The sequence below is a fragment of the Bidens hawaiensis genome, unplaced genomic scaffold (assembly GCF_021521415.1).
Source record: "Bidens hawaiensis isolate Kalapana, Puna unplaced genomic scaffold, B.hawaiensis_p1.1 tig00054928_1, whole genome shotgun sequence".
NCBI classification, from domain to species: domain Eukaryota; kingdom Viridiplantae; phylum Streptophyta; class Magnoliopsida; order Asterales; family Asteraceae; genus Bidens; species Bidens hawaiensis.
The window spans coordinates 42,134-57,519 of record NW_027499903.1 but is presented as its reverse complement, the minus strand read 5'-3'; the positions used below and the strand labels follow the sequence as shown (position 1 = coordinate 57,519).

At 38.2% G+C, this 15,386-nt stretch overlaps 1 protein-coding gene across 1 annotated transcript; it reads right to left on the bottom strand.

Moving 5' to 3' along the window:
- Window positions 1-1,165: 1,165 nt before the first annotated feature.
- Window positions 1,166-2,317, bottom strand: LOC143600808 (uncharacterized). The gene has a single exon (XM_077078384.1). The coding sequence runs from the start codon at window positions 2,315-2,317 to the stop codon at window positions 1,166-1,168; it is 1,152 nt and encodes a 383-aa protein (XP_076934499.1).
- Window positions 2,318-15,386: the final 13,069 nt, after the last annotated feature.

Genomic DNA, 15,386 nt, shown 5'->3' with positions numbered 1-15,386 from the left:
TTTTTCCAATCAGCTAACCTTCCTCGAACACGATCCACTAAAACCCGACAATCCTTGTATGATAGATTTTTAGATACCAGCGGAACACCAAGATACTTTACGGGCAAATTACCTTCAGCAAAAGGGAAGATATTTAGAATAGCAAGTTTGACATGGTTCAGAGTATTGCAGAAAAAAGCAGTACTCTTGGGTAAACTAGGAGCCAAACCCGACACTTCCTTAAATTCCTCCAAACCTCCCATAATAACTTGAACTGACACCGGATCTGCATGAAGAAAAATGAAGAGATCGTCCGCAAAACATAAGTTAACAATGTCCAAGTCTTCACAATTCGGGTGATAAATAAAACCCGCGGAATTTCGAACCCTACGCTTCAAAATAAGAGTGAGAACCTCCATAATTAGTGTAAATAAATAGGGGGATAACGGGTCCCCTTGACGCAACCCACGTTTGCCCGCGAAGAAACCATGCGGAATGCCATTCACCGAAACTGAGAAAGAGGACGAGGTCACACAAGTCATGATCCAATTGATCATTTTAGGATGAAACCCAAAACCACTTAAAATCCTCTTCAAGAACGACCAATCAACAGTGTCATAGGCTTTCTGAATATCCACTTTGAAAGCACACCGGGGCGTACCGCGATCAAGGTGGTAGCTATGCATCAACTCCTGGGCCAGTAAAATGTTATCTGAAATACTCCTACCAGGAATAAAAGCCGATTGATTTATATCAACTATACCCTCCAACGAACCTTTAATGCGATTTGCAATGATTTTAGTAATACATTTATACACCACATTGCAAAGAGATATAGGCCTATAATCTTTCGGATAACGAGCATTTCCCACCTTTGGCAATAAGGAAAGAATAGTATGATTAACTTCTTTAAGCAATCTCCCCGAAATAAAGAAATCCTGCACCGCCAAAATCACTAACGGACCAACAATATCCCAAGAATTCTTAAAAAAAGCAGCTGAAAAACCATCCGGACCGGGAGCTTTATCATCTCCAATATCAAACATAGCACCTCGAACCTCCTCAGACGAAACGGGACCCACCATACTGTTAGCTTGAGTCGTCGAAAGTTTTGTACGAAAAAGATCTTGATCATCCAACTCAGACACTGTACCCATATTACCAAGAAAGCCTTTGAAATAATTCACTAAAACTTTAGCAACATCCTCCCCATGGAAAACATTTCCAGCCTCATCTTCAATACAATCAATCCGATTACGAGACTGATTAGCTTTAACCACTCCACCTTTGCCTTTTGTTTAAGAAATCGTTCCTCATCCAAAATAGCATCATTCAGCGCATTAACTAACGCAGCTTGATCCTCGCGCAGGATCTGATTAAACGGATCCGCATCAATACTCCTTTGAACAGAATCCACTTCCATCCGCAATTTATTAACTCTAACATGGAGATTACCCTTGTCATATAACAGTTTACGGAGAGGTTTCTTCAAATTTTTCAGCTTTTTAATCAAAGAGAACATATAGTAGCCCTCTACCTCTATGTTCCAACCAGCCGTAACCACCTGCTTAAAACCTGCATGCGAAATCAGAACATTTGAAAACTTAAAAGGCTTCGGACAGAACTTCTTAGACAACGGAATAGATAGAATAGCCGGCGTGTGATCCGATATTCTATAAGGCTGAAACTCAACATAAGACCCCGGGAAAATATCATTGAAAACCTGGTTCCCCATGATTCTATCCAGCTTCTTCATTAAACCCGAATCACCCTTTGGTTTTTGGTTCCAAGTGTATTGAAGACCAGTAAATTTTAAATCTAAAATTTCCAGCTCTTGAATACAATCCTTGAACTCAACCATCGAAATATCCCTCGATGAGGCACAGGAAGTAGACTCATCCAGATTCATAATAGTATTAAAATCCCCCATCACAATCCAAGGCTGATTATTTACAAAGTTGTTATGGATCAGAAGATTTTGCCATAATTGACGCCTCAAAAGATACGAATTATGAGCATAAATAAAAGAAAAGAAAATTACTTTCCGATCAGACTTAAGGCTAATTTGCGTATGAACCACCTGATCCGATTGAGAGAGAATCATCAAATCCATCACATTCGTATCCCATCCAACAATAACCCGAGAGTACTTTTCACAAACATTACCATTAGAACTCCAGCTCCAATTACGAAATATCCTACTACAGATCCCATTCAAATTTGAGGGTTGAACATGCGATTCTAAGATAGCACATAACGAAATCTTATTTTCAGCTATAACCTGCCGAACCTCACTTTGTTTGGGGAAGCGGTTCACACCCCTCACATTCCAAGACATAGCATTAAACATTAGGAACTATTGAAATGGGAGTGCTTGCCCCCTCAGAATTTACCTTAATATTGATCTCATTGAAAACTTCCTCAATATCATCATCCGACTCTTCATTGACACCATCCACATCACCAATGGTTTCTGACAAAGGTGCAAATGGATTTTCAATCCCTTTCATTTTATCACTACTTTGAGAATTCTGAATATTTTTAACACGGTAAACGAATTTTGGCTTAGGTTTAGAGAGATGAACACCCTCAATAACCTTATACTCACTACCACCAGCTTTTGATTTATGCTTTCGTTGAACTTGTTGGTATCCCTCCTCATCATCCCAAGTCTTCTCTTTAACAATCTCTTTAACTTGTTTTGGACACTTCCTATCTGCATGGCCAAACGATTTACAAGTGCTACAATGAGGAGGTTTCCATTCATACTCAATCTCCACTGTTTGTTTAATGACATCCTCCCCAAGCAACGCTGGAATTCCAACCACTAAAGAGTCTTTAAACTCATGATCCGCTTTCAATTCAATCAAAGCTCTAGCATAACTACTACGACCCCAAGAATCAGCACACATAGATGATGTATAAGAATCCAGCATAATTGGATCACCAACTTTTGTAGCTAACATACTTAACCCATCCTCCGTATAAGCAACTAACGGCACATGATGCATTTTAACCCAAACCGGGACACGAGTAACTTCAGATTTGCACAATACAGTAAACGGGGTCCATATATTTAAGATTAGAGGCATCGACCGAATTAGCCAAGGACCATGTTCCATAACTCTATCCATTCCCTCCTTAGAATCAAATTTAAAAAAGAAAAATCCATCCGCATTCATCATGCATCGTTGGATACCAAACTTAACCCAAGTATTCTTAACATATGATTCTACTACCGGAAAAGGTAATCTTTTGTCCAAAAAATAACCATACAATGTATGTTCATACCTTTCATTGACCTCCTTTATTGATGATTTCGGAAGAATTACATCCACACCTTCAATGTTAGAAACTGACTCCAAACACCTAAAGTTTATCTTTTTTTTCTCAGAATTTCCCTTCTTAAGAACCCCGGCATAAGAAGCTTTTGAACCACAGTTTTCAACCCCATCGTTCATACCAGAATCACCTTGAGGGTCTGCAATCTTATCAACCTCCAAATCAACAATCTGATCATTATTATTTCGGGAAACTACTCCATTTTTGTTAACTGAATTTGATAAGATAATATCCTGATTCTTTGAAATTACATCATGAATATTATATGAAACCCTAGCCACCTATGACCAAAAAATGAGCTAGTGCCATTATGCTCCATTATGCTCCCAATACCCTATGACCAAAAAATGAGCTAGTGCAAGTAACATCCGCATGGCCGTTCCAGAAGTGGGCGATTGATATCATGGGTCCATTCCCAGAAGCCCCGGACGCGTCAAATTCTTGATTTTGGCAATCCATTATTTCACTAAGTGGGTGGAGGCTAAGCCAGTTGTAACATTTCATGTTTTCATTTTTATATTCTTGTAATTATACCCGACCCGTTTAAGGGTTCATGTCACTCATTTAATAAAACCGACACATTTATTGAGTATATTTATTGTTTTAGTTTTGTTATTTAATAGTTTGAATATTCAAACATACAAAAACTTGACAATTTCCACCCAAACTCAAACTATAACCCATTCTCCTTTCCATCTATAAACTCCAGAGGCCGAACATGTAAACTCTGATATTAAAATAATATATTATAACCCTAACCCAAACTGTGACATTCGTGACAAAACGAGGTATACTATATTCACTACGTAACAAGTAAACGATAAATCGGTTAATTCATAGTGCTTAAACGAGTAACCGACCAATACTAATTATGACCCGTATACATACTGAGGGGTCATATACGAGTTATATATATATTATAGAGGCTAACATATTGATATTTAGGCCCCAGTACGTTTAAAACTCTTTAAACGAAAAAGGTTTCGTTTATCGATACGCTATAAGCTTAAACGCAATCGTTAATATCAAAACGAGCATTGTAGCATCTGTTAAGCCGAAAAATATTTATAAAACACTTATATGACATGTTCTAAGCAATCCGTGAAAATATTTTGGAATTTTACGAGTCAGTATGTTTTTCTTATTTTACAAAAAGAAACTGAAAAACACTCGTTTTCGCGCTGGTTTTCGCACTCGAACTAGTTTTCTTATGAAAAACCGGTCCCGAATTAAATTTTGAAACGACGTTTATGCATGGCACGAAAACCGAGGCACCATTGGGCCAAAAGGAGACCCAATGGGCCCTTATTAGTTGCGGCCGCAAGAAGGAGGGATGGACCCCCCTTTGTATAGCTTGTTAAATAAGCTAGGCCTTAAAAATATAAGTTATTCCAAATATATCCTAGAAACCTCTCAGCTGTGTTCTTCAAGTTTCAGCCAAATTTTTGAGGTAAACCCTCTAATTTTCATTGATTTCATACTTAATTAACATAGTTTAAACATGAAAAATTAGTTCCTGATTAGTTTTAAACATGTTTAACCATCCAAAAACCATAAAAATCAAGTAAAACCATGTTTTGATGTTAAACATGTTTACAAACCAGGAACATATACTTTTTTGGTCAAAAACGCGGATTAGAACATGAATACAACGTTTTTACGGTTTGAAAGTTCGGTTTGAACCCAAAACCGAAACCCTAATTATCAAGGCTGTCACATGGATGATTTATGCTTGGTTTGATGTTATATGATATATAGAGACACCGAGTTTGCAACCCGAGACCCGGAAAGTCGTTTAAGCTAGCAAAACTCATCGAAAACCGACAAGGTAAACCCGTAACACTCGTTTAAGGGCTGTTTAGTATTATATTGTGACGTGCTTGTTGTTAGCTTGTGAAAATTTTCAGGGACATTATGGATCATTCAAATGAGTCCCTGTTCAAATTTGGTAATTTTTCGATAAACGGAGAATATTTGGTGAATTTATTTTCGTTTATGAGCGTTTATTTGGGAAAAATAGCTAAACATATTGAAAAATTATGAAATTTGGTTTTGGAGATTAATATGTGAATTTAATATCACTGGAAAGTTTGGGGATCATTGAAAATGTCTAAGTATGGTTTGTGCAATTACGATTTAACCGAATTTTAACAGCCGAAAAACGCACAAAGAGGCATTTTGTCAAAAGATTTAGGTTCTGTAGATTTTGCAGGGGCTATGTAACAACATTGAGGCCATTTGTAAAAATTATCGGATTTTTCGGAGGTCGTTTGATATAAACGGGCCATTTATTACATGATTATAACCTATTAAATGAATTTTTATAAATAAATAATTAATCATAAAATTTCTGAAAATATTTTTATAAAATTCTCCATATTTTAATCCATATTTTAATGTATTTTTACAAAAATTTACATAATTTATATATAAGTACATATTTAGTTATGATTAATCAAAGATTTAAATTATAATTTTTTAACGAAACCGGCAGTTTTGTGTTTAACGGACTGACTGGTATGTCAAAATGTCAAAAGTGGTCAAATATCATATTTTTGAATGAAATTGATAAAACGAACTTTTTACGAGAATTCCGGACAATTCGGGTGGATTGTACGGGTTTTGTATAATCAAACCCGTGTGAAAACGGAAACGAACCCTGCGATCAAACCAGATACCGAAACCTTAAAATTCTTTCATAAATCAAATCATTTTATCAATCAATATATTTACTTAAGTTTATGTGATCTTACCCAATCCCGAAACGTGTAAACGATCAACTTGGCTAGGCTCGGGAAACGGTGAAACTGAGCCAAATCCAGTTTTAAACATATCATAGTATACAACGTCACAATCTAAGACTATGGTCATGTTCTGGGCCTAACAACTATACCCAGATTATTTATACAACCCGATTTAGCTTAAACACTGTACTAGTATTAACGATACGATACCGTTTATAGGAATCAGGCTATAAGCGAGGCACCTGACCTATTGATACATAATTTCTGTGCGAACTACGATAAGGTGAGTTTCACAACCCCCACTTTCTAAACTGTGTTACGAACTTTTGGGGTGGAAAGCATGTTTACATATACTTATATACTTGAAAACGTGTGATGATGTGGATTATCTAAGTACTAACACTTGAAAGTCCCCACAAACACAAGTGATTAACTTCGTGCCGGTGACGTGTGGATAGTACTATCGGTTTGACAAACCCAACTGACAGAGCCGGTGGGGTATGCCGGAACATGTTAACCCAGTTGCACATTGTCATTTAAACTTGTTACATACTGCTATGTGGTGTTAGACATAGTACATACTTGGGGCAAAGTGGCTGTTAAATGCCAACGGGAGTGCATGGGCAGGGGTGGCCATGTGTTTTAGCTCGTTTCGGTTTCACTTGTGGCTTAGTATAATACATCATACACATACATGTATACCTACACACTATAAAGTTTACGAACTCGTATACTGATTTCGTTGATACTCGTGAAACTTGAAACTCACCAACTAGACGTAGTTGACCCGTTTTAACATGCTTTTCAGGTAAAGCAAAGGTGGAATGATTTGCTTACGTTCTTGGTGTTAGGAATGAAGTTGAATAGATGTGAATAGACGCAGATATATAATATTGAATAAGAAGCTCGTAAACCGATTATGTGATTCTCATCTAGTTTGTAAACATAGTACCAACCCATGTAATATGATGTAAATTAGTTTGTGAATTTCTTTATAAACAATGTTATTGATACCAGTATTATCTGTTACATTCCCGTTTTACGCTTCCGCAACTACCTAGTCGGGGTGTGATAGAAGTTGGTATCAGAGCAATTTGTTATAAAGAATTAGGATGTCCCTTAGGATACCCTAAGATAACCGTTGGTTCGATTAACTCTGGGAATAAAATAATATTAAATAATATACACTGATGATTCTCGTGATGAACGCGAATGGACAAGTGGGTTATTATGGTCCGGAACGTAATAACGGACTTGTTTGTACGAGGGAATTCTAGAAGAAGTCGATAAACAATCGAATAGGTAAAAACAACAACATATGTGTATAAAATATAATAATAAATAAATATCTATGTATATAAACGATTATTTGTTCTTATCTGTATAAATATCTGCATGTATTTTATTAAGATTAATACTATTATGAAATATTATTCTTATTACTAACCATTGTGCAGGAAGATGTCGAGGTCTGCTGATTATTTATCTATTGCGGTACCAGCTTTACCTGAAGAAGATGAGGACCCTGAAGAGGAAACGGGGGAAGAATCGGAAGAAGAGATGAGTGAGAGTTTAGGGGACGCTGTAGTGCCACATGAGGTGCCGACCGACCAGCCTGACTTATCGGGCTACACGTGCGATAGTTACCCTCCTAGGGAAACACCTAGGCTAGAGGCTGGAGCGACTAGTGCTTATCATTTACCGATTAGAGCACCCAGATCCCCTACTCCACCTGTACAGCATACATCAGTACCCCCACCCGCTATTAGAAACCGTCAGACTGCTCGTATTTCAGTGCGCCCACCTGAGCACACCTCTCCCCCACCTCGATCTACGTACCATAGGGGAGAAACATCACGTGTCCAGGTCACTGAGATACCTATTCCTACTTGGGGTTTACCCGCCCCGGTACCCGAGCCACCTCGTCATTCTGATTCAGCATGGTTGGGTTTAGCGACAGATCAGATTTTAGAACAATCACATTCGATAAGTAACCTAAACCAGCATAGACATGATATGCAAGATCACATGTGGTACATGCAGCAAGAAATCAGAAATGTGCAAAGATCTAGTGCTCACAGCCACGGGCGTCAGGATCGGGCAATGATACTGCTAGGAGCAGGTTTAGCGGTTAACGCAGCCCTAGTGGTTGATGTTGTTTGGTTGTGGCTTCATGTTACAAAGAATGGATAGAACATAGTAGTATAGCCTTATGTATGTAGTCTTTTGATAACCCAAGCAGCATTTTGTTACAGTGTGTTGGGCTGACTTGGGAGTTGTTTATGGTTTAGTACTATTACAAGCACTGGCACTTATCGGGTTAGGTCTATATGTCACGTAGTGACAAGTTTTGATACGCATATATAAGCGCTGGCCTATACCATGTTAAGCCTATGCGCTAAATTTGGATGCATATGTACAGTAATGATTATAATTAATACAAATGTGTTTTCTTTGGCATAGTTGTGTGTTGTGAAATTGTAATATCGTAAAGTTGTGCTGGTTATAGTGAAACGATATTAATTATTATATAATTGATTATTTTATAGAATGGCCCCGAAGAAAGCAAACCCTTTGTCTGAGGCGGAAGTGGCCGCAATGATTGCTCGTCAACTACAAGCAGTGATACCAACAATTGTAGCACAAGTCACTGCAGGCATACGTGCTAACAATACTGTTAACCAACCTACGAGCACCACCACGACCACTGCTAATATACCTCCGCCGGACACTAATGTAGCCTCGGGTGTTACTACCCCGGTGAATACTGATAATGTTATAAACACTAATAATACTTGCCCGACTGTTAATGTTGTTGGGAACCCTGAAACCGTTTTGAACCCAAATAATGTCACGAATCCAAACCCCGTACCGGTTATCAACCCAACTGTTAATAATAACACTCAACCAAATACTGGTAATGATCGTAATAATCCCGAACCCCCACGTCAGGAGTACGCATACAAAAAATTTACATCATGTAAACCGATTGAGTTTAAGGGTATTGAAGGACCTAGCGGGCTGGTCAAATGGATAGAAAAGACCGAATCAGTAATTAATATCAGTGAGTGTCCACCGAACCGCGTGGTCAAATTTGCTACCAGTATGTTTCTAGACCAAGCACTGATGTGGTGGAATACGGTAGTCCAAATAAGTGGACAAGATGCTATTAATCGTATGTCATGGACTGAATTAAAAACCCTCATGCTAGAGCATTTTTGTCCTAAAAGTGAGATTCAAAGGTTGGAACACGAGTTATGGAATCTGGAAATGAAAGGAGCGGACCATGTGGGATACACGAATCATTTTAACGAACTGTCCCGCTTAGTTCCGTGGTTAGTTACACCGGAAGCGAAGCGAATTGAATGTTATATCTGGGGACTGACCCCTGCTGTGAGAAGTATAGTGAATTCAGTAGCCCACCCAACATTAGAAAGTGTTGTATCTCAAACGGGTGTCGTTACTTTTGATCTGATGAGAGGTGGAGTGATAAGGATGCCAGGTGAAACAACAAGTTTAAAACGAACTGATTATGGGACAAGGATCCAAGGAAACCCTCAAAACAAACGGGCCCGTCCGAATACCCGAAGTTATGCCATGACCAGTTCTAATGTAAAACAAGAGATCTATAAAGGTACGTTACCGAAGTGCAGAAGATGTAAATTTCATCATGTGGGTGATTGCAAACCGATCATTTGTTAGAAGTGTGGAAGAACGGGACACTATGCCCCCAACTGTAGAACCCCCACCAACACTGGTAACCGTCCACCGCAATCAACTCAACTACCTCGACCGCAACCAACCCGCCCACAACTCAACCAACAAACCCCACCTACCACGAACCTCCGTGCCTGCTATGAATGTGGCAGTACGGAACACTTTCGGAGATACTGCCCCAATTTGAACCAGGGTGCAGCGAGAAGGCAAAACCAAGCACAAGCATCAACCTCCAACGCAGCTAGGGGACGCGCGTTTGTATTAGGACCGGGTGAAGCGCGTCATGATCCGAATGTGGTGACAGGTACATTCTTAGTTTCGGGTCAGTATGCTTCAATCTTGTTTGATACGGGTGCCGATAGGAGTTTCGTATCTGTTAACTTTTTAACCTTGGAAAATATGCCGGTGAGTGAGCTAACGAAACCCTATACTATAGAACTTGCTAATGGTAAATCCATACTTGTTAACCAAATAGTCCGGAACTGTTCCCTTATCCTAAATGACCACCCATTTCTTATCGACTTACTTCCAGTGGAATTAGGAAGTTTTGATGTCATAGTTGGTATGGACTGGTTGTCTAAGTATAACGCTGAAATTATCTGTTAGGATACCTCTTCCGAATGATGAGGCGATGATTTTTCAAGGTGAGAAATCTGGTACGGTACTGCCTCTCGTATCCCAACTTAAAGCATTGAGATATTTACGCCAAGGTTGTACTTTATACTTGGCGAGTGTAACAGTTAAGGAACCCGAGGAAAAACGAATGGAAGACATCCCAGTGGTACACGAGTATTCAGATGTGTTCCCCGATGAGTTGCCTGGTTTACCACCGACCCGACTAGTGGAATTCCGTATTGATTTGATACCGGGAGCAGCCCCCATTTCTAAGGCACCTTACCGACTTGCACCTTCTGAAATGCAAGAACTATCCAACCAATTGCAAGAATTGTTAGACAGGGGTTTTATCCGACCTAGTTACTCACCGTGGGGAGCACCAGTGTTATTTGTAAAGAAGAAAGATGGGAGTTTTCGAATGTGTATTGATTACCGGGAATTGAATAAAGTGACTATAAATAATAGATACCCCTTACCTCGAATTGATGACTTGTTTGATCAGCTCCAGGGTGTGAAGTATTTTTCAAAAATTGATCTTAGATCCGGTTATCATCAAGTAAGAATTCAGGAAGAAGACATACCAAAAACAGCTTTCCGAACTCGGTACGGTCACTATGAGTTTTTGGTTATGCCGTTTGGGTTGACAAATGCACCTGCAATGTTTATGGACCTCATGAACCGAGTTTGCAAACCTTACCTTGACAAGTTCGTGATAGTGTTTATCGATGACATTTTGATATATTCGAGAAGTAAGGAGGAACACGAACAACATTTGCGGGAAATCTTAGAATTATTGAGGCAAGAGAAGTTATACGCAAAGTTGTCTAAATGTGAATTTTGGCTACAAGAAGTACAGTTTTTGGGGCACATTGTTAACCATCAAGGGATCCAAGTAGACCAAAGTAAAATTGAGGCCATTAAAAATTGGCAAGTACCTAAGTCACCAAGAGAAATTCGTCAATTCTTAGGACTAGCCGGGTATTACAGAAGATTCATTGAAAACTTTTCAAGTATTGCCCAACCTCTAACCCTCCTAACTCAAAAAGATCGAGCGTATGAATGGGGAGAAGAACAAGAAATGGCTTTCCAAACGTTAAAACAGAAGTTATGTGAGGCTCCAATATTAAGCCTTCCAGATGGAACTGATGAATTGGTGGTATATTGTGACGCATCTCGTAAAGGTTTAGGATGCGTACTGATGCAAAGAAAGAAAGTAATAGCATATGCTTCACGACAATTGAAAGTACATGAAAAGAATTATACGGCCCATGATTTGGAATTGGGAGCAGTTATCTTTGCATTGAAGATTTGGAGACATTACCTGTATGGCACCAAATGTACCATCTATACTAATCACAAAAGCCTACAACACATATTTGACCAGAAAGAGCTAAACATGAGACAAAGGAGATGGGTAGAACTGTTAAATGATTATGATTGTGAGATTAAATACCATCCGGGTAAGGCCAACGTAGTAGCTGATGCTTTAAGCCGAAAAGACAGAGTCAAAACATTAAGGGGACGAGCATTCAGAATGATTGTTCAAAGTAGCCTAACCGAACAAGTTCGTGTTGCACAAGATGAGGCTTTGAAGGCAGATCAGCTAGAAAAGGAAGAACTACATGGGAATGAAAGGAATTTTGAGAAGAAAATTGATGAAGTATATTATTACAAAAACCGGGTCTGGATTCCAACACTTCATAAACTCCGAAAGTTGATTCTTGATGAAGCACATAAGTCTAAATATTCTATTCATCCAGGTACTTATAAGATGTATAAAGATGTTAAAGAATTTTACTGGTGGCCTGACATGAAAAAGGATATAGCCGTGTATGTAAGTAAATGTGCAACATGTGCAAGGGTGAAGGCGGAATATCAAAAACCTTCGGGAATGTTACAACAACCCGAAATCCCACAATGGAAATGGGAACAAATTACCATGGACTTTGTGACGCACCTTCCCAAAACCTCCCGAGGACACAATGATATCTGGGTAATTGTGGACCGATTAACCAAATCCGCACACTTTATTCCCATCCGTAACAACTACACCACCGAAAAACTCGCTCAAATTTACATCGATGAAATTGTATCTCGACACGGAGTACCTCTTTCGATTATTTCCAATCGAGATAGTCACTTTACTTCACATTTCTGGCAAGCAGTACAAGAAGCCTTGGGAACCCGAATCGACCTAAGTACGGCTTACCATCCCCAAACCGATGGTCAATCCGAACGAACCATCCAAACCTTAGAAGACTTACTTCGTGCTTGTGTACTGGACTTCAAAGGGAATTTGGATCAACACCTCCCGCTCATTGAATTCTCTTACAATAACAATTATCACAGTAGTATACAAGCAGCACCTTATGAAGCTCTATACGGGCGAAAATGTAGATCACCACTATGTTGGACGTAAGTGGGTGATACCCAAATTTCAAGGTCAGATTTAATTCAGGAAACCACCGATAAGATTCACCAGATTAAGCAAAAATTGAAAGCTGCCCACGACCGACAAAAGAGTTATGCCGATGTTCGCAGAAAACCGTTATCTTTTAAAATAGGTGATAAGGTGTTCTTAAAAGTATCGCTGTGGAAAGGTGTTATAAGATTTGGAAAGACAGGTAAACTAGCCCCGAGATACATCGGACCTTTTGAGATTATTGCAAAAATTGGTCCCGTAGCTTACCGATTAAAACTACCCTTAGAACTGAGCACTATTCACGACGTGTTTCATGTATCGGATCTGAAAAAGTGTTTGACTGATGAAACGACAATAGTACCACTGGAAGATGTTCAGATCAACGAAAAGCTCAAATTCGTAGAGGAACCGGTAGAAATTGTGGACGGGAAAACCAAACAGTTACGACACAACAAAATTTCGTTGGTAAAAGTTCGGTGTAATTCAAAACAAGGACCCGAATATACTTGGGAACGAAAGGACGAATTCCGAAAGAAATATCCACAAATGTTCCCTAAAGAGAAAACCGATGACACATTAAATTTCGAGGACGAAATTTCTTAACGGTGCGAGAATGTGACATTCGTGACAAAACGAGGTATACTATATTCACTACGTAACAAGTAAACGATAAATCGGTTAATTCGTAGTGCTTAAACGAGTAACCGACCGATACTAATTATGACCCGTATACATACTGAAGGGTCATATACGAGTTATATATATATTATAGAGGCTAACATATTGATATTTAGGCCCCAGTACGTTTAAAACTCTTTAAACGAAAAAGGTTTCGTTTATCGATACGCTATAAGCTTAAACGCAATCGTTAATATCAAAACGAGCATTGTAGCATCCGTTAAGCCGAAAAAGATTTATAAAACACTTATATGACATGTTCTAAGCAATCCGTGAAAATATTTTGGAATTTTACAACGAGTCAGTATGTTTTTCTTATTTTACAAAAAGAAACTGAAAAACACTCGTTTTCGGGCTGGTTTTCGCACTCGAACTAGTTTTCTTATGAAAAACCGGACCCGAATTAAATTTTGAAACGACGTTTATGCATGGCACGAAAACCGAGGCACCATTGGGCCAAAAGGAGACCCAATGGGCCCTTATTAGTTGCGGCCGCAAGAAGGAGGGATGGACCCCCCTTTGTATAGCTTGTTAAATAAGCTAGGCCTTAAAAATATAAGTTATTCCAAATAAGTCCTAGAAACCTCTCAGCTGTGTTCTTCAAGTTTCAGCCAAATTTTGGAGGTAAACCCTCTAATTTTCATTGATTTCATACTTAATTAACATAGTTTAAACATGAAAAATTAGTTCCTGATTAGTTTTAAACATGTTTAAACCATCCAAAAACCATAAAAATCAAGTAAAACCATGTTTTGATGTTAAACATGTTTACAAACCAGGAACATATACTTTTTTGCTAAAAACGCGGATTAGAACATGAATACAACGTTTTTACGGTTTGAAAGTTCGGTTTGAACCCAAAACCGAAACCCTAATTATCAAGGCTGTCACATGGATGATTTATGCTTGGTTTGATGTTATATGATATATAGACACTGAGTTTGCAACCCGAGACCCGGAAAGTCGTTTAAGCTAGCAAAACTCATCGAAAACCGACAAGGTAAACCCGTAACACTCGTTTAAGGGCTGTTTAGTATTATATTGTGACGTGCTTGTTGTTAGCTTGTGAAAATTTTCAGGGACATTATGGATCATTCAAATGAGTCCCTGTTCAAATTTGGTAATTTTTTGATAAACGGAGAATATTTGGTGAATTTATTTTCGTTTATGAGCGTTTATTTGGGAAAAATAGCTAAACATATTGAAAAATTATGAAATTTGGATTTGGAGATTAATATGTGAAGTTAATATCACTGGTAAAGTTTGGGGATCATTGAAAATGTCTAAGTATGGTTTGGGCAATTACGATTTAACCGAATTTTAACAGCCGAAAAACGCACAAAGAGGCATTTTGTCAAAAGATTTAGGTTCTGGAGATTTTTCAGGGGCTATGTAACAACATTGAGGCCATTTTTAAAAATTATCGGATTTTTCGGAGGTCGTTTGATATAAACGGGCCATTTATTACACGATTATAACCTATTGAATGAATTTTTATAAATAAATAATTAATCATAAATTTCTGAAAATATTTTTATAAAAGTCTCCATATTTTAATGTATTTTTACAAAAATTTACATAATTTATATATAAGTACATATTTAGTTATGATTAATCAAAGATTTAAATTATAATTCTTTTAACGAAACCGGCAGTTTTGTGTTTAACGGACTGACTGGTATGTCATAATGTCAAAAGTGGTCAAATATCATATTTTTGAATGAAATTGATAAAACGAACTTTTTACGAGAATTCCGGACAATTCGGGTGGATTGTACGTGTTTTGTATAATCAAACCCGTGTGAAAACGGAAACGAACCCTGCGATCAAACCAGATACCGAAACCTTAAAATTCTTTCATAAATCAAATCATTTTATCAATCAATATA

Bases quoted from the DNA above. Each gene is read 5' to 3' on its own strand.
- LOC143600808 (XM_077078384.1), bottom strand. From the start codon at position 2,317: ATGTCTTGGAATGTGAGGGGTGTGAACCGCTTCCCCAAACAAAGTGAG.